The 20,217-nt window shown below is 36.6% G+C and overlaps 3 protein-coding genes across 9 annotated transcripts; 2 read left to right on the top strand and 1 right to left on the bottom strand.

Annotated features, from left to right (window-relative positions):
- Positions 1 to 1,293: 1,293 nt before the first annotated feature.
- On the bottom strand, positions 1,294 to 6,570 carry LOC114718656 (calcium-binding protein 39). 7 transcript variants are annotated; one of them, XM_028904059.1, is made up of 12 exons: positions 6,314 to 6,382; positions 5,951 to 6,083; positions 5,704 to 5,868; positions 5,501 to 5,619; positions 5,004 to 5,078; positions 3,976 to 4,069; positions 3,770 to 3,829; positions 3,457 to 3,522; positions 3,276 to 3,374; positions 2,462 to 2,506; positions 1,714 to 1,816; positions 1,294 to 1,619 (listed from the first exon to the last, which is right to left on the bottom strand). In XM_028904059.1, exons 3-12 carry the CDS (start codon positions 5,833 to 5,835, stop codon positions 1,501 to 1,503), a joined length of 912 nt encoding a protein of 303 aa, XP_028759892.1. In that variant the 5' UTR covers positions 5,836 to 5,868; positions 5,951 to 6,083; positions 6,314 to 6,382; the 3' UTR covers positions 1,294 to 1,500. The 7 variants fall into 7 exon arrangements, 5 of the variants coding, with proteins under 5 accessions (XP_028759892.1, XP_028759887.1, XP_028759889.1 ...); XM_028904054.1 differs by lacking the exon at positions 5,951 to 6,083 and having other exon boundaries at positions 6,314 to 6,568; XM_028904056.1 differs by lacking the exon at positions 5,951 to 6,083 and having other exon boundaries at positions 1,294 to 1,569; positions 6,314 to 6,563.
- Positions 6,571 to 8,038: 1,468 nt separating this feature from the next.
- On the top strand, positions 8,039 to 13,812 carry LOC114718675 (F-box/LRR-repeat protein 4). The gene is made up of 8 exons (XM_028904086.1): positions 8,039 to 8,489; positions 8,680 to 8,925; positions 9,227 to 9,633; positions 10,054 to 10,239; positions 10,821 to 11,013; positions 11,797 to 11,873; positions 12,055 to 12,205; positions 13,137 to 13,812. Exons 1-8 carry the CDS (start codon positions 8,223 to 8,225, stop codon positions 13,431 to 13,433), a joined length of 1,824 nt encoding a protein of 607 aa, XP_028759919.1. The 5' UTR covers positions 8,039 to 8,222; the 3' UTR covers positions 13,434 to 13,812.
- Positions 13,813 to 14,987: 1,175 nt separating this feature from the next.
- Positions 14,988 to 19,913, top strand: LOC114718647 (AP-5 complex subunit mu). The gene is made up of 8 exons (XM_028904037.1): positions 14,988 to 15,115; positions 15,353 to 15,505; positions 15,646 to 15,957; positions 17,000 to 17,292; positions 17,392 to 18,287; positions 19,035 to 19,091; positions 19,271 to 19,318; positions 19,408 to 19,913. Exons 1-8 carry the CDS (start codon positions 15,048 to 15,050, stop codon positions 19,486 to 19,488), a joined length of 1,908 nt encoding a protein of 635 aa, XP_028759870.1. The 5' UTR covers positions 14,988 to 15,047; the 3' UTR covers positions 19,489 to 19,913.
- The last annotated feature ends 304 nt before the right edge of the window (positions 19,914 to 20,217 follow it).

The raw sequence follows: 20,217 nt of genomic DNA, 5'->3' as shown, positions 1-20,217 counted from the left end.
TGGAAGAGAGAGGAGGAAATTTTTTTTGTCATTTAGGGTATGTTTGGCTCAATGAGAGGAAGGGGAGGGGAGAGATTTTAATGGAGGAAAGGGGAAGGGAGTGGAAGGATTTTAATATTATCTTGTTTGGATTTATAAAAAAAGAAGAGAGGGGAGGGAAAGATATTTTAATATAGACAATTTTGCTCTTATTTTATTTAAGACGTGGACATAATGGTCACAACATGACAAAATATAGACATAATAGTTACAACATGACAAAATATGGGCATAATGGTCATAATATGACAAAATATTGCCCTTTCCCTCCAAATCCTCCCAATTTTGGAGAGGAGGGGAGGGAAAATTTTAAAATTTTTTTCCTCCCCTCCTAAAATTTGTGTTGCCAAACAAGGGGAAATGATTAAAATCTCTCCCCTCCCTCTCAAATCCCTCATACCAAACACACCCTTAGTGCTCTCCTTTCCTCTTTTTGCTCCCTTCCAAAATTGGAATTTTTTAGAAGGAAGAAAAATATTATACTTCATCTTGACTAAATTATCTATGTCAATTTTATAATATTTCAAGTTTATATTTTTCAGTAAAAACCTATTTTTTAACTCTTTGATTTTTTTTATTTTTTTTCTTTTCAACCCCTACTATTCTTCTACAGATTTTTTTTTACTCCTCAGATGTTCTTTTTTTTTCTGCACATTTTCTTTTTCTAATTTCATCATTTCCCATGTTCTCTACCATTAATATTCCATATCTTTTCCTCTTATATGATCTTTCATCTCAATTTCATTTTTTTTACACAAAACTTTGTATATTATCTAATTAAGTATGCGAGATTGTGTACGTTATGTAATTAAGGATGAAATAGTTCAAAACTTATAACATAAATTTATTTATAATTTTATTAATTTATATAATATGCTAAAGATTATAATTTTTTATGGACATTTATTTTGATATATGATTATTTATAATCTATTTGTTATGTCTCAAGATATCTGATTTTTTTATATTTACAAATTAGAAAATAATAATTATGATATAAATATCATAATAAAATAATAAAGAAGTCTAAATAAAGAGTTAAGGATATATTTGTCAACTTATAATTAGCTCCTCTCCCTTCTCTTTCTAAACCAAGCAAGAAATCTCCCCTCCCCTCTCTTTCCATCCAACCAAACAAAACTTATATCCTCCCCTCTCCTCCCCTCCCCTCCCCTTAATTCACCTCCCCTCTCCTCCCCTTCATTGAACCAAACAAAGCCAAAGGGAGAATTATCAAGTTTCAAAATTGAATCATTTCCATGAAAGTTACCTATTTCAGTTGGGTTCTTTGTCGACTACATAATTATTCTTTCAATACCCCATACCTGGTACTTCATTTGATTCATTGATACATGATATTAGTTCAGTTAAGATATTATACATCAGAACACATAGGAATATACAGGACAAAAAACACACTGCAATTTTGCATAAGCAAACAATGCTAGCAGAGGAATTAATTTAACCTGACAGTCTCGATTTCCTGGATGATGAACTCCTTTTCCTCCTCAAATTGCTCATCTTCTGAGCCTGAAATAGTGCAAGAGCCAAGAGATGTGAATCTTGAAACATCAGGTCTCCTACAGCATTAATCGGGAACAAAGAGTGCAAATTGAGAACAATTCATACAAACAAGCGTGTCTCCCATAAATCTACTGCGGAAACTATTATAACCTTTTGCAGGAGACAGATTATGAAGTAACTCCAGCAGCTTCTCTTGGTTCTTTGCAAGGATAATTTTCACATCTCGCGGCTTATTAGGATTAGCAACAAAAACCTGCATAAACAAGTAGTAACAAGAAATTCTTATTTTTTTTTGTCTTCCAAGACAAATCAAGGATCTAAAAGATCAGATGGCCAGTACCCAGCACTTAATATTTCAAAATAAGTGCATCAAAAAGCAGTCTTCAGGAACTTTCTGCATGCACCCAAATGGGTGTGAATGTGTTTTATCTGAATTCGTGTATAAATTAATATGACTTTAGAGAAACTACAGATAACCCTATTGGACCGATGAATTCTGTAGCATGCACTCTGCCAGATGTTCCCGCTGCTCACTTTTCCAACAATTTTCACGAGCTAAATCATTTTCCTAAACATGGATGCCCAACAAAAAGCTCGTAAGTGTCACCTAACTAAATATCCATAGGTTTTGCTGAGTTCCATGAAACAAATAAGATGGTCTCAAAGACCCAACCCATGACCATTTGGTTTAGATAGTCCGTTTTGAATTAACAGAACAAAAACACGTGTAAGTCATAAAAGCAATACTTCTTGAGTTATCCAAGGATCCCAAACTTAGCGAGAAATTATTTAGGTTGCAATTACTTAATTTGATTGTCTGAAATATGAGTGAGAATTTTCAATACCACCACAGGAGAACTTATCAAATGATTCTAATAGTAGGACGGTGAAAATTCACCTTGAAAATGTGAAAAGCTGATAGTTGAATGTTTGTACTTGAGTCCTGCTCAATCAAAAGAATCCTTGAGTATACTAGATAACTGATAGAAAGAAAAGGTAAAGGTAGAGCAAAAACATCATTTTTAGCCTGTATAAAACATGAATCAAGTTTATTATAGTCTTAGGATACTTATTATCGCCTTGCAGATTAATATGTTAATTCACATGCCCAGCGGGTAGAGTAACTGACAAACTAGGCGCAGCCATCTCTAGTGGCTGCAATGTGCCAGTTCCTCAGCACTAAGGTTTCATGTAACTAAACTGACAGGTATTGATCCTCTAAAAAAAATCTCCATTTTTGGGTAAACATCAGGAAGAAAACCTAAACTTCGGAACCTAACACCTAACAAAATAAACAGAAGAGAAATCATCAAGCAACAGACTCATGTCATGAAGGTAACTCCGCCCGCAGAACTTGTGTACAAGAAGATATCAACAAAATGTCTTCAATAATTGTCGTGTTGGACTACAACAAAAGTAAACATTCCCAATTAACTGGAATTAGGAAAACAAACATGAAAATGACTGTCCTTCTAGTAATATAAATACTTAACAATAGAAAAACTAAACCATGAGATGATATCAACTAACGTAAATTATATATTTCAGTTAGACTCAATAAATATCCAATAACTTAAGACAATAAAATAAGCACACTAATTAAATTTATGGGGCATCACATTGACTAAGCACCAAGAAATCGCGTTTCTTTGTCATATCAAAATGAAAGTAGAACATCACACAAACAGAGATAGGATGAAAAGGAATTATACCCTCAGCAATGTCATCATGACTTTCAAGTGACGAACTTCTTGGATGTAGTGTTTCATTATATGGATATTTGGAGCCTCCAAAAGAAATTCTGATAGAATCTAAAGGCCACGCACATTTAATTTATTAATAATCCTACAGATCAAAAAGCAATATTTATGGAAACTTCTATCCAGAACTAACCTTTAAAGACTGCCGCCTAGTGACATAATTAGAAGATGTCAAAAGTTTGTCATAGAGATCAAAGAACTGTAACATTAAGCCTTATTAGAAAAGCCAGAATAACATGCAAGATTAAAACACCCCAACAATTAAATCTGCACCAAGCACATGTTCAATATATGGTAAGTGAACTTAACTATCTCCTATGTAACAATTTCTCAGGTGGTAAAGTTTTCTCCAAGGGGCTCCTGAATTTATATGCAATCAACGTGCTTGAATATTTTGAACATGTTATTGTATGATCAGATCAGATAAAAAAGACAAGGAAGAAAACCTCATCATAATGAGCTTCCAAAAATTCAGCGACCAATTTTCCATGTTTAGTAAGAAGATCCTGCAAAACATTTCTGAGGAGTATAAAGGAGTGGCAGAAGGAAGTCTAAAATCAGCAACGGAAAAAAAAAAGAAAGGGAGGAAGTATGATTAGATTCTCTTTTTTTTTGGGGGGGGGGGTTGTGTGGGGTATATAGGAACTCTGACCTTAAAGGTAGAAAATGCATCTGAAGCAACATCAAAATCAGGCAACTCTACGAATTTAAAGAACAACTCAAAGCTTGGAGACTCCAAAATGTATCTGGAAAGACAAAATATTACACACTTGAACAATACAGCTGACTTGCTTTCAGAAAGACTACATGAGAATGCCCAACTTCAAATGCACATTGACTATCATTTGTTAAATTTACAATCTACATAATGACAAACAAGCTGAATACTTGGAGTTTGAGAGATAATCTCTAGGGTTCCGTTGATATGGTCTTTACACTTAACCATATTTGGGGAATCCTTTTAAAGACCCTACATTGAGGAAAACATTTTTTAGCAAAATAAAAAGTGTCATGCTTTCAGTAGTGTAATTTTCTTAATATCAGAACCATTTTATGACTTCTCAAATACTCAAGTCTTTACACCTTAAACTAGTGTAGCAAGTAATAAATTCCCCTCCTTTCTTGATAGTCTTCACTCACTCTTAATATCTTTGTGAACTCCCACTTTGTAAAGGAATAAATTTCATCATCCTCAAGATAGTGGCCAGAAATTAATAGAAGGTTACAATACCCTTAACATAATTCTAGCGAATCGCAGATGTGATGGATATGGACAAACGGGAAGCCATCACAAAGACTGAGTTGACACTCAATACAATAATAAGAACCCAGCCCATTCAGAGAACCACTCTTTATTTTTCTCCTAATAATTTAAAAATATCTCTCATTAGTTGATGAAGATTAAGGTAGAAAGGAGCCCAAGTCCCACACTGATTAGTATGAAATGCTCTATAAGAGACTTAAGTGGGTTGGTTCTCCCAGCATAAAAACTAATTCTTTGGGGAAGTTCCCTCACCTCACTTGGGTATTCATCATTGGTGCAGTTTATCAGGTTGGGTGATAGATAGAAAAGTAGTAAAAGCAGTATCTTACTCCAACTTCCATTAAGATCAATCTCGGCCTACATTGGACCTGAGAGACACGTAATGGGCAGGGAAAAACGATCTGGTAAAAACTTACTTTGCAAGTGTTGGAAATTTGAAGCATTCCCGCAACATTATTCCACAGTTCAAGGCAACTTCTTTATTATCATAGCTGCTAGGAAAAAAACCAGAGACAGTTTGTGAGCCCCCGATAACATGGAAGAACATTCAAAATCATTCTTTAGGAAGTGAAAGGCGTATATTTGGGTAGGCACAAAGGTAAGTGTGAATGAGACTTCTAATTTTGGAAAATGCCGCTTGCGCAAACATTGTTATGAACGAATTCTTCTTGAAAGAGTCAATTAATATCTAAGGATAGTATTTGAGAAGTGTTGTACATGAGATTAGATTTGTCTGATTCCTTCGAGAAAATCACCACAATGATGAACTGAAAATGGGTAAAGCTGCGGAATGTTGTGTCTCTTTCAAAACACCAGGGGAAATCAAGTGAAGTTATTTGTGATAAGAGCAAAATCATATACACCAAGACTAGAAGCGGCTTCTATTGAAAATGTTATGCAATCTAACACTTACCATACAACGAGAAAGTCCAGCAGCTCAAAGTGTTGTTCAATGTATTCTACACAGCAATACTTGGAGTCAACTTTATGTCTCAACAATATAGACCAACAGTAGACTAAATTCTTTCTCGCCTGTATCAGAATTCACAGAACCATGATGAGCAACCAGCTAAACTAACTGCACATTCATGTGCTTGGTAGCAATCTAAATCTTACTTCCCATCCCAGTATAGGCAACTTGTAGATTAGTAAAGCAACAACATCCTCTTTGCATAGTTCCTCCACTAGCTGTGAAACCTGATCCATATTTGGCTCCGACTCCCCATCTCCAGAGAGCATGCATCTCATAGTCACAAAATTCTTCTCAACTTCCTCTAAAGCCTATGAAAAAAAGTTCCCACCAATTATTGCAACTACAGCTCATTAGTCAAAGCAATTTAGCGCTCTAAACATCCTTTCTTACAGTAGGTTCTCGCCGACTAAAAGCAAGCAGAAAAGAGGAGAAGAACTGAGATTTCTCCAACTAGATTCTTTGACGATCAAGCTCAGTTAAATGAGTTGCTTGCCTCCTAGACTAAAATAAACAACCCATTTCTCTGAAATATAAAATGTGGAAGTTCCGCTTGAGAATTTTAGTATTGCTGTACAATCAACTAAAAAAGGTCACCCAGTTAAAGCATTGAGAATTTGGATCAAAGGGATGCGATTGGAGTGAGTCAGAATCATGCAAGCTCCGATGAAATGAAAAACCGCAGGAAATGTATGAACAGAAAAAAATGGTGAGTGAAGAAGAAGCAAGAGAAGAAAGCAGAAGACAGAAACAGACCTTCTCAAGGGTTTTGACTTCGAAAACAGTTTTGGTATCAAGGGCCATGAGACTGTCCTTGATGGACTTGGCCACCTCCTGTGGCGTTTTAGGCCTCAAAATCTTGAAGAAGGAGAACGACATGGCGATCGGCTCGTCAATGAATTTCCACTGTGCGTCTCCGTATCTGTATATAGGTTTCTTTTCGCTCTGCCTGTAGCTCTGCTTTTCAGGATGTTGAGGTGAATAATGCAGCTGAAGCTGTGCTCCTTGTTTCTGATTCTCATCACTCGTCAGCGTCATGAATGATGTACCTGCCTGAATAATTACGTGTTACTATTAATATTTATATTAATATCTTTCATGGTTTTCGACTTTTCTTTTTTCTTTTTTATTGCGCTATCAAAATAAAAAGAATATTAAATTTGGAAATTACTCTAAATTTGTTTGACTTATCATCTGAACTAAGGGAGGAGTTAACCAAGCAAAATTGATTTTGATTTTCTGAGGGGTGTGTTTTAGGCGTTTTAGCGCACATGATGCGGAGAGACATTCATTTTCTGTTTAGCTCGTAGGAAATGGGAAGAGAAACAAGTAGCTGAAAGATTTTAGTAGTTGGCAAAAAAATTCAAAAAAAAAAAAGAAGAAGATTTTAGTAGATTTAATTTTTAAAAATAATTGTTAAAAACATTTTCACTGTGGTCCAGCATCTTTTTTTTTTTTAATTGCCTGTCCATATTTTATCAATTTCTCCCTGATTTCGACTACATAAAAATAAATGAAAAGTAAAATAAATAAATAAATAAAAGAAAGTGGTTCTACAACTTTTTTGGCCTTCAAACTCACAATTTAATGTTTGAAAAAGCCTTCAGAAATGTATTTGATATGAGTTGGGCTGTAGATCTAAATGTGGTTCTGCATTTCCAAAATATAGTGTTCACAGAAGGATATTTCATATTTCCCTCAATTATGATTTTTATGAAAAATTCTTTTTAAGAAAAAGAGAATTTTATGCAAAAAAACAAATGGGCCCACACATGCTTATGATTAGTACCTGTGGGGACCGTCTTAGAGAGATAAGAGAAAATAAAGCTCACCTTGTTGACTTGACTCCAAGTCCTCCTGTCAGGTCTCACGTTTGCATAAAATATCATTTATATTCCTAATATGTCTATATAAAAATTAATTATGAAAAAGTTGTTCTTGGATAATACTGTCCGGTCTTAAATATAATATTTTTTTTAGTGTAATATATATTACTTTCAATTCTTAATATAAGATCTTGTTTGAATTTTATTTTGTCCTAAATATAAGATCCTAATCTATTTTGTCTCTCATATTTATACATTTTTTTCAAAGTAGTCTTTCTAACAATGATAGTTCTAGTCAATACACTTGATTAGTAAGGATATTTTAGGAAAGACAACACCTATTTAGGACAAATAACTAACTCAATTTATTTTTTTAATCTCCTCAAATTAGTTAATTGGTTCTTATAATTAGGACCGGAGGTAGTATATTACACTACAAAAAAGATATTATATATCTGAAGAATAATTATAAAAATTTTTTTGCCTGAATTAAAAAAATTGTTTTGCTGATTGCTGAATGCTTACAAACCGGACCCAAATTTGTTTTACCACACTCTTTGGCAAGAAAAAACCGTACATCTCTTGTGTTATTGTCATAAAACTTTATAAATTTGCAAAATTGCATGGGAGTTCCGTTAGAAAGAAGAAAACCAGGGGCATTGCTGGTAATGTATCCCACATTTCCGGGAGAAGCCACCCCACTAACCCGCCGACTCAGCCTCTCCCACCGATTGCCTTTTTTCTTTCCCTCTTTTTTCTATCTATTCCTTGTTGCCTGATTCCTTCCATCGATCTCCATCATCTAATTCCAATTTCTTGCCTATTGTGCTTTCATAGCGATGCGAGGCCATGATCGGATTAACACCTGCCTTCCTGACGAGCTCATCGTTGAGATCTTCCGCCGTCTTGATTCCAAGTCCTCTCGCGATGCCTGTTCCCTCGCCTGCAAGCGCTGGAATCGCCTCGAGCGCCTCAGCCGAGCAACTATCCGGATCGGAGCTACCGGTTCCCCTGACTTATTCGTCAACCTTCTGGCAAGCCGTTTCTCCGACCTCAAGAATATCCACATTGATGAGCGCTTGTCGATTCCGCTGCCTATTCAGCTCGTGAGTCACCTGATTCTGATATCAACTGTATTTTCATCTATGATTCTGGATTTGAATAGTTGGCTCTAGCTTATTACAAATGCAATGTCACTTTTGATTCGATGTAATTACATGGATCCGGAGTTCTCGAAATTTGATTGGTCGAAATTATCTGTGAATTTGTTTGATTTCTTTCCAATGGTTTGAGTAGGGGAAGAGACGGGCAACCGATAACTCTAAGGTTTCATCGCTTAAGCTGCGTTGTGTGACTGAAAAAGTTGGAACTGAGGATAGCGATTTTGATTCAATATGTTTATCGGATGCGGGATTGGCCGCTCTTGGTAAAGGCTTTCCGAAGCTAGAGAAGCTGAGCTTAATCTGGTGTTCTAACGTCTCCAGCGAGGGATTAATATCCCTAGCTCAGAAGTGTAGTTGCCTGAAAGCGTTGGATTTGCAGGTATTTTTCTGAGTTTATTGGACCTGCGACTCTATAGATTGGCTAATATGTTTGAGGGGCACATACCATATTTGTATTCAGTACACGTGGCATATATTTTGCTCCTTCCCATGATCTCTATTGAAGTTAAACTGCCCCCGAGACTGAGTATATGTCTGCCCTAGCTTTGATGCTAATGCTCATTTTCCCTGTCGATGCATTGTTCTCCTTATCACTCTCTCAACATTTAATTATTCACACGTTTAATGCTCTAGGTAATGTATATTTTTAAGTAGAATTATAACCATGGAGTTTCCTCTAGGGTTGTTATGTTGGAGATCAAGGTTTGGCTGCTGTTGGGCGGTGTTGCAAGCATCTTGAAGACTTGAATCTGCGGTTCTGTGAAGGTTTGACTGACAAGGGTTTGGTTGAGTTAGCCTTGGGCGTGAAAAATTCCTTAAAATCTCTTGGTGTGGCAGCTTGTGCCAAAATAACTGACATCTCAATGGAAGCAGTAGGAACATACTGCAGATCCCTTGAGACATTATCATTGGACTCTGAATATATCAACAATAAAGGGGTGCTTGCTGTGGCTGAAGGGTGCCCCCATTTGAAAGTTCTAAAGCTGCAATGTATCAATGTCACAGATGATGCTTTGAAGGCTGTAGGAACTCGTTGTTTGTCTTTGGAGCTATTAGCTCTCTATAGTTTTCAAAAATTTACTGATAAGTAAGCTGCTTCCCACAAGTTCCTTCCTCTCGAATTCACTTCATAATGACCATAGTTAAAAGCACTCAAGACGTACATGTTTGGTCTAATTTCTTATCTAAGTAGTATGTTATTACCAGACACGATGGGTTGAGTCCATATTGCAATTTTGTAAACACTTCTATAGATATTTGACTCTCTTGACCATTTCTTGGCTTGGCCAAATTTAAGAGGAGGAAGCTGCGCTCTAGCTTTCCTTGTTTGTATGACCTTTTCTGTTTATATGACCATCGAGGAATTATGACCTGCTATTTTCTAGTGGCACATATCGTCATATGCCATTCTCACATGTGTCTGAAAATTGACTATGCGCTCTCTTACTTTTTTGAGATGGGTCAGTACTTGGTAATGCTTTTACTTTTTGTATTGTCTTGCATTCAGGGGGTTGCGTGCAATTGGTAGCGGCTGTAAGAAGTTGAAGAACTTAACTTTAAGTGATTGTTATTTCCTTAGTGATAAGGGTTTGGAAGCAATTGCCACTGGTTGCGAGGCACTTACTCATCTTGAAGTCAACGGGTGCCACAACATTGGAACTATGGGGGTAGAATCAATCGGAAAATCCTGCCAGTATGTCTCCTTTAAGCTGTTTTAACTTTTATGTGTGAAAATATACCGGATGCATTGAACTGGAAGTCTTGTGTATGCAACAAAATCAGCTAACGAGGTTGGAACCAAGAAATTAAAATTTTTTGGTGCCGACTAATTTTTCATGTGGATGGTTGCCATAAGATCATTTGAATGCTTTTTTAATCATTGAAATAGAGGATCGTGAAAGGTGTTGATGTTTATTTTGGTTGGGGAATGTGTCTGTTATTAGTTGGATGCGGCAAGCATTTACTGGTGGTCTTGCTGAGTGACTAAGTTGACAAAGATGGAAGTTGTTATCTACATTTTTATGTCCGTTGTTTGTATCAGTGTTCCATTAAAGTTTGTGACGAAAAAATATATTCAGTCACTGTATAAAAACAATCTTTTACAGACATTGTGAGAAATATCAGTTGATGATTTTGCTGTGTCAAGTGATAGTGATGCCAAGTAATCTGTTCATGGTATTGACATTATGCTTGTTCTCACAAGTTCTAATGCTGCTGGGTTATTTCTATTGATCTTTCATACATGATGTTAATTTCAGCTCTGTGTATGTACAGTAATCTCACTGAGTTGGCATTGCTTTACTGCCAAAGGATTGGTAATGATGCCCTGCTTGAGGTTGGGCGGGGTTGCAAATTCTTGCAAGCTCTTCACTTGGTAGATTGCTCAAGCATTGGAGATGCAGCCATGTGTGGTATAGCTAGTGGTTGCAGGAATTTGAAGAAACTACATATTCGTCGATGTTATGAGGTAATGCAGAAAGGAAAGAGAGGAACTTCTTGTGGTTATTGATTCTCAACCGCATTATTGTTGTCATGATTCCTTACTTGCCCTTTCATAGGATTTTGAGTCAATGTTTGAATGGTTGCTCTGAAGATGGTTATGTTGACTCGTTGATGGTTCTATTGTTTATAGCCTAAACAGGATTGAGAGATGTTTTCATGACAAAATATTGACTGTCCAGGTGTAATTTGAAGTGCTATGTTGTATTTAGTCCAGGTGACTAGCATATGTTGAGCATTGACATGGCCTGTTGTTTGTAGATTCTAAGCAATTTATTGTGTCTATAGGTTATAGGACTTCTGCAGCTTGTGAAAAGTTGGCCCTAGTTACCTCTTTCCTGTTATAAGGATTCTATGAAGTGCTCAAGTTATAGTGTTTTGGTGACTTCCTCTATTGCTTTCTCTTCCCTATTAAGGCGAATAGGCAACACGGTGTGCCTCACGTTTTTTTGGCCTCTGACCTAATTAGTGTCTTGTTTATTCCTTTTTTTGTGTTATTAACTGGAGATTCCTCATATTTCCTTAAATTATTTATTCGCACGAGTCCTTAATAACTCACTTCTGTTTTCTTTCCTTTATAAAGAGAACGTTAGGAATATAGGAATTATATTTGAGAAATTGTTACTTCCAGAAGAAATGCCATCTATGATGCATAAAGCTGCATTTTCTAATAATCTAATTGATTATTTAATTATATGGCAGAAATTCAAACCTTTGTTGCTCTCTTTCTCTTTTTTTTTTTTTTTTTTAGATTGGGAGCAAGGGAATCATTGCTATTGGTGAGCATTGTAGGTATCTAAAAGATCTTAGCATTCGATTTTGTGACAGGTAAAACCTTATTCAAAGCTTTTGTTTTTCCTCTCACCACTGAAATTCTTAGTTCTATTTATATAATTTTATGTCAAGATGTTTTATAATTTTTTTCATGGAGCCCCTTTTTTTAACAATTCATGAGTAAATTGTTGGTTGCTTAAGCATAAACATATTTACATCTTTATTAAACTTTTAGGGTGGGAGATGAAGCGCTTATTGCAATAGCTGAGGGCTGTTCCCTTCATAATCTGAATGTTAGTGGTTGCGTTCAAATTGGAGATGCTGGAGTGATAGCCATAGCAAGAGGGTGCCCTCAACTGGGTTATTTAGATGTGAGTGTATTACAGGTGTGTACTCGTCTCTTGTCCGCTCTTCTTTTCACCCTTCTCCATAGTGCTAGTAGTACTATTATTTATTTATTTGATTGATGGCATTAGTAGTTCTTACATTGCTTGTGCTCCTTGATTATTTGCATTTGAATATTGATTTATATTCTTATTTTATAGATTTCTTGATTCTCTAGATGTTTGTTTGACTTGAATAGTGTTGTTAAAACACGTGGTAAGTTACTCAGTTATACTGCCACCTGAAACAGTTTTTGCTTGAATAGTGTTGATAAAACACACATGGTAAGTTACTCAGTTATGCTGCCACCTGAAACAGTTTTTGCTTGAATAGTGTTGATAAAACACACATGGTAAGTTACTCAGTTATGCTGCCACCTGAAACAGTTTTTGCTTGCCTAAAACCCTTGGTTCTAGTGGCACTAGATGTTTCTTTTGTGGCGCCAGGTTCCAAGTTCGATCCCACAACTCCTTGGGCACCGTACCTGCATTTAAAAAAAAAAAAATTTGTTTCACAAATTATTTGATTAAACTATTTCCAGAACATTACATAATAATTGCTTTTGGCAGTTTGTGTGTTGCAAATGAGAGTTAAGTTTTTTACTTCTGTCATATTCTTGCTATTTCAAGATGACGATCCATTGATTACTCAGGCTTGTGATGTAACATCTGCATTGGAGAAAATCATAACTACCCGCCCCCCAAAATAAAAATAATAAATGATTTTTTTTTCATGCTTAAATGTAAACATGACTCATGATCATGTTTATGTAATGTGTACGTGGAACAGTGCCAGATCTATGTTATGCATATGAGAGGTGCCTCAGCCTATCAACTTTTAAACAATGTACCCTGATGTTCTTTCTCAAGTTTTACTACTACCCTATTTTAGCTGAAGTTTTTTTTCTCTGTATCGTTTGGTACACAACGGCAGAATTTGAGTGATATGTCAATGGCTGAGTTGGGGGAGCACTGTCCAATGCTCAAAGAAATAGTGCTCTCACACTGCCGTCAAATAACAGATGTTGGTCTTTCCCATCTGGTGAGGAATTGTGCCAAGCTGGAGTCCTGCCACTTGGTTTATTGCCCTGGCATAACTTCAGTTGGAGTGGCCACTGTGGTTTCCAGCTGTCCAAACATAAAGAAGGTCCTGGTTGAAAAGTGGAAGGTTAGCCAGCGGACCAAGCGTCGAGCAGGCTCTATCATTTCCTACCTCTGTGTGGACCTTTAGACATTTTACACCTTCTCCCGGGTCCTTGTATATTCCATATCTAGCGATGTGTGTTATCTTGGGTGAAAGAAAATATGACGAAGACAGTGCTTCTTATGTGGAAAAGTGTTTTATAGAAAGGGGATGGAAAACGAACCTATTCCTGCATTCTAACCAAACATTGCATAAATGTTGAGAAGCTGTTGGCCCCTTGGGGTTGAGCCTTTTGTACAAATTGTCAATGATCCTAAAGTCATGGCTTTCAATTAGGCTGTATGAAAAATGTAGTAGGTGGTTGCCGTTGATAAATATGTGTTTATATTAGCTTAATCTATAGATATTGTAGATTATCATTGCACTCAAATCTTGTCATGGAAATGAAAGGTTTGATTTCATCGGATTGCCTGTACCTCCGTTTACTTTTCTTACTTCTTTTCTTTCTTCTCTCCACAGACACACAGACACTCACCTGCGATAATGCAGCACAAAACCACCCTTTTGGATTTTATATATCATTTGACAGAAGAAATGAATATTTTAATGTTTGAAGAAAAATACTTTCTTTTAATTTTGTTTTTAGAAGTAATTTTTTTATTCAGTACTCTAAAAATTACAAAAAAAGTTTTACGAATTAAAAGAGAAGATGCTTAACAAATTTTGTGTCACTGTAATTAAACTTGTGGAGGTGTTACTTATACTCGTAATAGTGATATTTCCTAAATTTCATGAAGTAAAACGAACCAAAATAAGTGACACGCGTGGTGTATTGCATCTACGATTATGTCAGTTGAATATCGGCCACCTCGATTTGAAAAAGAAATATTGTCAATTTGTCATCATATCACAGGACACATTCACTTTAACATAAACATGCTTTATGCTTCTTATTTTAGTTAATATTTTAGTTACAATATAAGCTTGTTTAGAATTGACAAAATAATCAATATCATCCATCTAGAAATATAAAATTTATAAAAAGATCATACTATTCATGAATCTGCAATCTTACACCTGACTAGGCTCGTGACAGTATGAACAAAGCATACCTATTTTCCCATTTTATTTTTAGGGTAGAATTAGTCGGATCTGCGTATTAGAATAGCCACGGAAGGAGTAATTGGCATGATATTAAGTAGTAAGATGAATATAGCTGTCAATCCATTGAAAAAAAAAAAAAACAAGAGTCGCATATGGTAATGATAGTTATCTAGTAAAAAGTCCACGGACAACGATCAAGTTACCGTGAGCGGAAGTAAACTCCGACTTCCTCAAGAGATTAACCTTTTAGCGGATAGAATATATTTTCTCGGCCCCCAGTTTATATTGTCAAGAGTTGATTGAAATAATTACCGTGGTTGAGAAATGAGACCACTGGAACATATGGTACTTTTATTAATATGTGTGTGTGTGTGTGTTTTTTTTTTATGACCTGAAACTATACGTATTGATGATAGTAATAGAAAAAAAATAAAACGAAAAATACTGGCAGAAAAGATCCGTCTCATGTTCCTGAGCGGATGAACGGTGCGTTTAGAAGGATTGTGGATTTAAGTTTACAAATTGAGAATCGCTTCTTCGTGCTTTTCACTGTTCATCATCTCGTCATCGGAGTTGTTGCCAGCCAGCCAGCCAGCCATGCCCGCAGGCTGTAGCGTCAGAGCTATCTGGATTCTCAACAACCTCGACGCTGTTGTATTCTCCAGGTACGCCTTCCCTTACCCCTATTCCCATTCATATTTTTGATGGAACCCTCTTTTATCACAAGCTTCTCCAATTACCGCTCTGTCCCTCTCAACTATAAACACATTCTTTGATCGTCCTCGCTGGATTTGCTTCTGTATATGTGGTTACTTCCTTGGCTATTTTCATGGGCTATTTGTAGATTGTAATTCTGAACTTCCGAGTTTCTTTTGTTTTTTGTTTTCCACTGTTTATATCAGGAGATTTCCGGTTGTGGAGAAGCATTGGCGATCTGCTTGCAAGAGCGAGAATGATAAATCAAGCGGTGATGAGTTGAGTTCCAGTGCCACTGTGTACACCTTGTTACCCAGCGACTCTGAGCTTGCTGCTGCATTTCTAGAAAGAAAGCAAAGGTTAGCTAGCGGAAATTTGAGAGCCGTTATATGATATGTCTTATCTTCGTTTTTTCCTATTTTTATTTTTATTTTTCTTCCTTTTAATGGATGCCCCTTGCGAGTTGCTTGTCAGCTGGTGACTTGCTGCTTTTGTGCAGGGAAGGATCTGCGCGTGGGTTCGGCATGCGCTTAAGTCAGTCATCTCCCGGATCCGATTCTTGGGTGGATGATCCCATTACACGTCATATCATAGGCCTGTACATAAATAAGGAACAGGAGGGGGATAAAAATCTTTTATGGCCTTTAATCTTGCATGTAAGAGGGCATTACGTTGTACTTGTTCTGCCGTTGGTTGAGCCTAGGCATTTGAAGGGATATGCAAAGTTATGCAAAAGGTCTGATTGTGGAAATGCTCTTGGAGTGGATGCTAGTTTGTCCTCGCTCTTGCTTGATCTTCCTTCGATCACAGGGTATGGTAAGTTACTGGCAAATTGCACGTACATTGAGGAATTGTACCGTACCAAATGACTACATTTTGCATATACAGCTTCAGCTTCAGTAATTTTTTTTTTAATCGTTGCTTAGCTTCATTATTGCTGCTGCAGCTGCTGCTTAGTTTTATTATTGGAAATCAGTGTGTATATGAAAATCTTTGCTATATTGATTTTTTCCCCCAAAAAAAAAATTGAATGCTACTTATAATTGACTCCTTGTGTGCTGAGGGTGGTAGTAAATTTGATCTCCCTTGTGAGAAAACGCTATACTTCATTTTGCTATAGAACACAACAAAAATATTTGTTTTTTAAATTTTTCACAGTATGATTAGCGGGCACTTATTAGAGGAAATAGTCAATAATGAAGTTGATAATATATAACCAGGGGTAAGCCGATTTTCAGGTCTTCATGATATGTCTAGGTGATTAACTTTGCTGACTTGACATTTAGCATCAGACAAACTGTTGTGATCATTTATTTCTGAATGGGATTCCTCTTATATTATTCTCTTATATAAAACTTATGCACTCAGTCTCAAAATTTTCTCTATATCACTCATTCATGGGCTTCCTCTTAAACTTTTCTTTCCTTTTTTTTTTTTCCCCTGCTAGACTTTGGAAAAGTATACTGGTTAAAAAAAAGTATGATAAAAATAAAAATAATCTCTTCCCCTCTTTCTGGTCATATATTTATATTTCATAGCTTAATCTAATATCATGGGTAAGGGCTACTTGTCGGGGTTCACCCTTTTGGATTTAAATAGTTGGTAAAAGTGTGCAATCTTTTCACTATATCTGCATCTATGTGGGTACATTTCACTTGGTGCACTTTCTGCATCGCATTTTAAGTGCAGCTTTGTATGCTATTTTTTAAATTTGGAATTCATATCACCTCCACCGTGCTAGAAAGAGGTTCTTTTTACTTTTTAGTGTTGATGTTGGTACTTAATTGTGTTAAGGTATGTGTTATTGAATAAGAGATGTTAAAAGCTCAGCGTTTTTGCCTTTCACTTCACAGGGCATTTATGGTGGCACATGTTATAGGTGACATAGTTACTGGCGACACAATAGAACCTGAAGTAGTTGTGAGTACAGCTCCCTCTGTCGGAGGGTTGTTTGATTCACTAACTGGTAGTATAGGCATATCAGGCATCTCTTCCAGGGCAAAACCTGTGGCTCCGCCCACCGCATCTTCCTCCCCTGCGAGCACAGCTGCATCTGGAACAGTTATGACAGATACTCCAAAGCCTGGGTCTAAGCTTTTTGATAAAGATGCACTGAGAACATTTATCAGTAGTTCAATGCCCTTTGGTTGGTACTTTTTTACTATGGTATTTCCCATCTCATTATTTTAGTTGTTTTTCATAGTCAAGCTGGCATTTGTCAAAAATTGTTTTATTTAATATACAGGTACACCATTGGACCTTAACTATCCCAACATTTTTACTATCAAGGCCAATGGCTTTTCAGCGTCAGATTTGCCTTCTACAGACCAGAAGCAACCGGCCTGGAAGCCATATCTTTACAAAGGAAAGCAAAGAATCCTGTTTACAATTCATGAAACTGTTAATGCAGCCTTGTATGATAGAGATGAGATTCCAGATAATATATCAGTTTCGGGTCAAGTAAACTGTCGAGCTGAACTAGAAGGGATGCCAGATGTGTCACTTCCTTTGGCAGGATTGAACACCACAAAAGTTGAGGTTTTGTCATATCATCCTTGCACTCAAGTTCCAGAACAAGGTGTGGATAAGCAGGCCGTGATGTTTTCCCCACCATTAGGGAATTTTGTGTTGATGCGTTATCAGGCAACTAGTGCCCTTGGGCCACCCATAAAGGGGTTTTATCAGTTGTCGATGGTCTCTGAGGATAAAGGTGCCTTTCTGTTTAAGTTGCATCTGATGGAAGGCTATAAGGCTCCTTTGACAATGGAGTTCTGTAACGTGACTATGCCCTTTCCCAGGAGGAGGATTGTGTCCTTGGATGGGACTCCTTCTGCAGGTACAGTTTCGACTTCTGATCACTCTGTTGAGTGGAAAATTGTGACTAGTGGACGGGGACTCTATGGGAAAAGTATTGAGGTGACCTTCCCTGGAACAATCAAGTTTGCTCCATGGCAACACCTGAGGACTTCGTCTGTGTCATCCTATTCCCATGCAAGCAGTATTGATGAGGATAGTGATAATGAGACAGAAAATAGTAGCAACATGGTAAATGAAGAACACTTCATGGAGAAAATGAATAAAGATCTTCCTCCTGCTGATCTTGAGGAGCCATTTTGCTGGAAGGCATACAATTACGCTAAAGTATGCTTTATGAAGTTATGCTTTCCTTTCTCTATGGGGTTCATTGTTGTTTACTTTTGTTCTGGGTTAGTTTTTGCTTTTGGCAATTCTTATGATGTGGCCTTGTGTTTAGTATGCAAACGCTCCTGTATGGGATTTGAAATTGTATCCTCTCTCTTCTTGTTATTTGAATTTCTCATCTTGGATATGCTTCCAGTTGATTACCGCAAGATTATATTTTATAGTAATTTTGTGAACGACATACTCCTATTTTTGGTGGGAAAAAGAAGTCTCAAATGGATTATAGGGAAGAAGTGTTCAGCCTATGAAAATGAATTGGTGAATTTTTATTCAGACTTTCGTTTGACATTGGGGTCATAAATGTTGTCCTGTTGTAGTCATAACATTCCATATGAGTATACTAAACATGGGGCTGGTGCCAGAGACGAGCATCCGGGAGGCTAATCCTTTGGTCCAATTTTGTGTCATTGCTCTAGATTCTAATTTTTCCTATCCTATGCATTCTGACGAGTAGTTAAGTAGCTTATTGAGGAATAGATGGGCTTCATTTATACTAACTTAAGCTTTTGGGAAATTGACCGTGTTTTTATTATCTGTGTTAAGGTATGGACCCAGTCACGAAAATAAATTTCAATGAATATGTATTTGTTTTGGATCCTGTCTTTTAAAGTGGATGTGTCAGGTTCTCTTAATAAAAAGAGGTTCAATTTTCTGATGCAATTTTATTTCCATAACTCCTCATGACAGGTTTCATTCAGGATTGCTGGTGGATCACTATCTGGAATTACCATTGATCCAAAATCTGTAAGTCGAGTCTATTTAGTTTCAGTTTCACAAATATTGAAATATATGCTTCATTAGCATTGCTTTCTCACCTTTCATTTGATTATATACTTCTATGCGTTTTTCTAGTACCAACCCTCTACTGTAGAATGTGGGGGTTTCTCTTTTGCAATCTATCTGATAGTCTGCCCCTTGTGCAGGTAAGCATTTACCCAACTGTCAAAGCACCTGCGGAATTTTCAACTCAGGTATTCGTTCACACTATTTGTGTATGTTCATAGGATTAATTTATATATTTGTTCATGCTAATCTTTCATTATTGTTTCGTCAAAACCAGGTTATTTCTGGGGACTATATATTGTGGAACACTCTTGGCAAATGTCCATACGTTGCCGTTGGAAAAATGGAAAAGATGTGAGTACAGGAGTATAAATGTGGCAACACATAAGATCTTGCATCTAAATAGCCAGGATATCATTGGATTTGTGACGGAACATCTGAACTGGCATCAACTGAGTAATGATGACAGTCTATTGTTGCCATGTTCAGACATATGATGGCCTTACATGTGTTGCATGATGTGCCGAAATTTTTGTTGCGGATTGAATTGAGAAACATTAATGTAAATGGGGAATGGATGGAACTTGTACTACATGTAATAGGCGCACTGGTTTTCCACTTGCGACACAATTTTCTGTTGAGCATATTGATTGGGATTATTTTATGTTAAGCTCTCTTGATGTTTACCATTAGCATATAATTGCAGTGCTTAATCTTTTTCTGGTCGCTCAGTGGATGGAGAAATCTTATCCTTAAAACGGTGGCAGCAGCCTTACTTTCTGTGTAATTTTCTGATACTTGTAAGATCATTGTACTGAGCTTGTTCGATGCTTCATGTACTGAGCAGCTGTGGAATAAAGTGGAGCAGACGTTCCTGGGATGCTCCGTGGGATTACTTTTGGTGAACCATAAAAATCGTGGTTTAAAATTTGACATCGAAAATACACATGTAGTTTGGTTAAGAGCAAAAATGATACTTGTTCTTTTTTACCCCATGGAAGCCAAAAAAAAAATTTAATTAATAAAACATTTTTCTATTTGCAAAGAGTAATTTTAAAATTTTTCCAAAAATTAATTATTTAAACTA

This window comes from Neltuma alba, unplaced genomic scaffold, assembly GCF_004799145.2.
Source record: "Neltuma alba isolate B1F8T4 unplaced genomic scaffold, ASM479914v2 tig00011856_pilon, whole genome shotgun sequence".
NCBI lineage: Eukaryota > Viridiplantae > Streptophyta > Magnoliopsida > Fabales > Fabaceae > Neltuma > Neltuma alba.
This window is presented reverse-complemented; position numbering and strand designations above follow the sequence as displayed.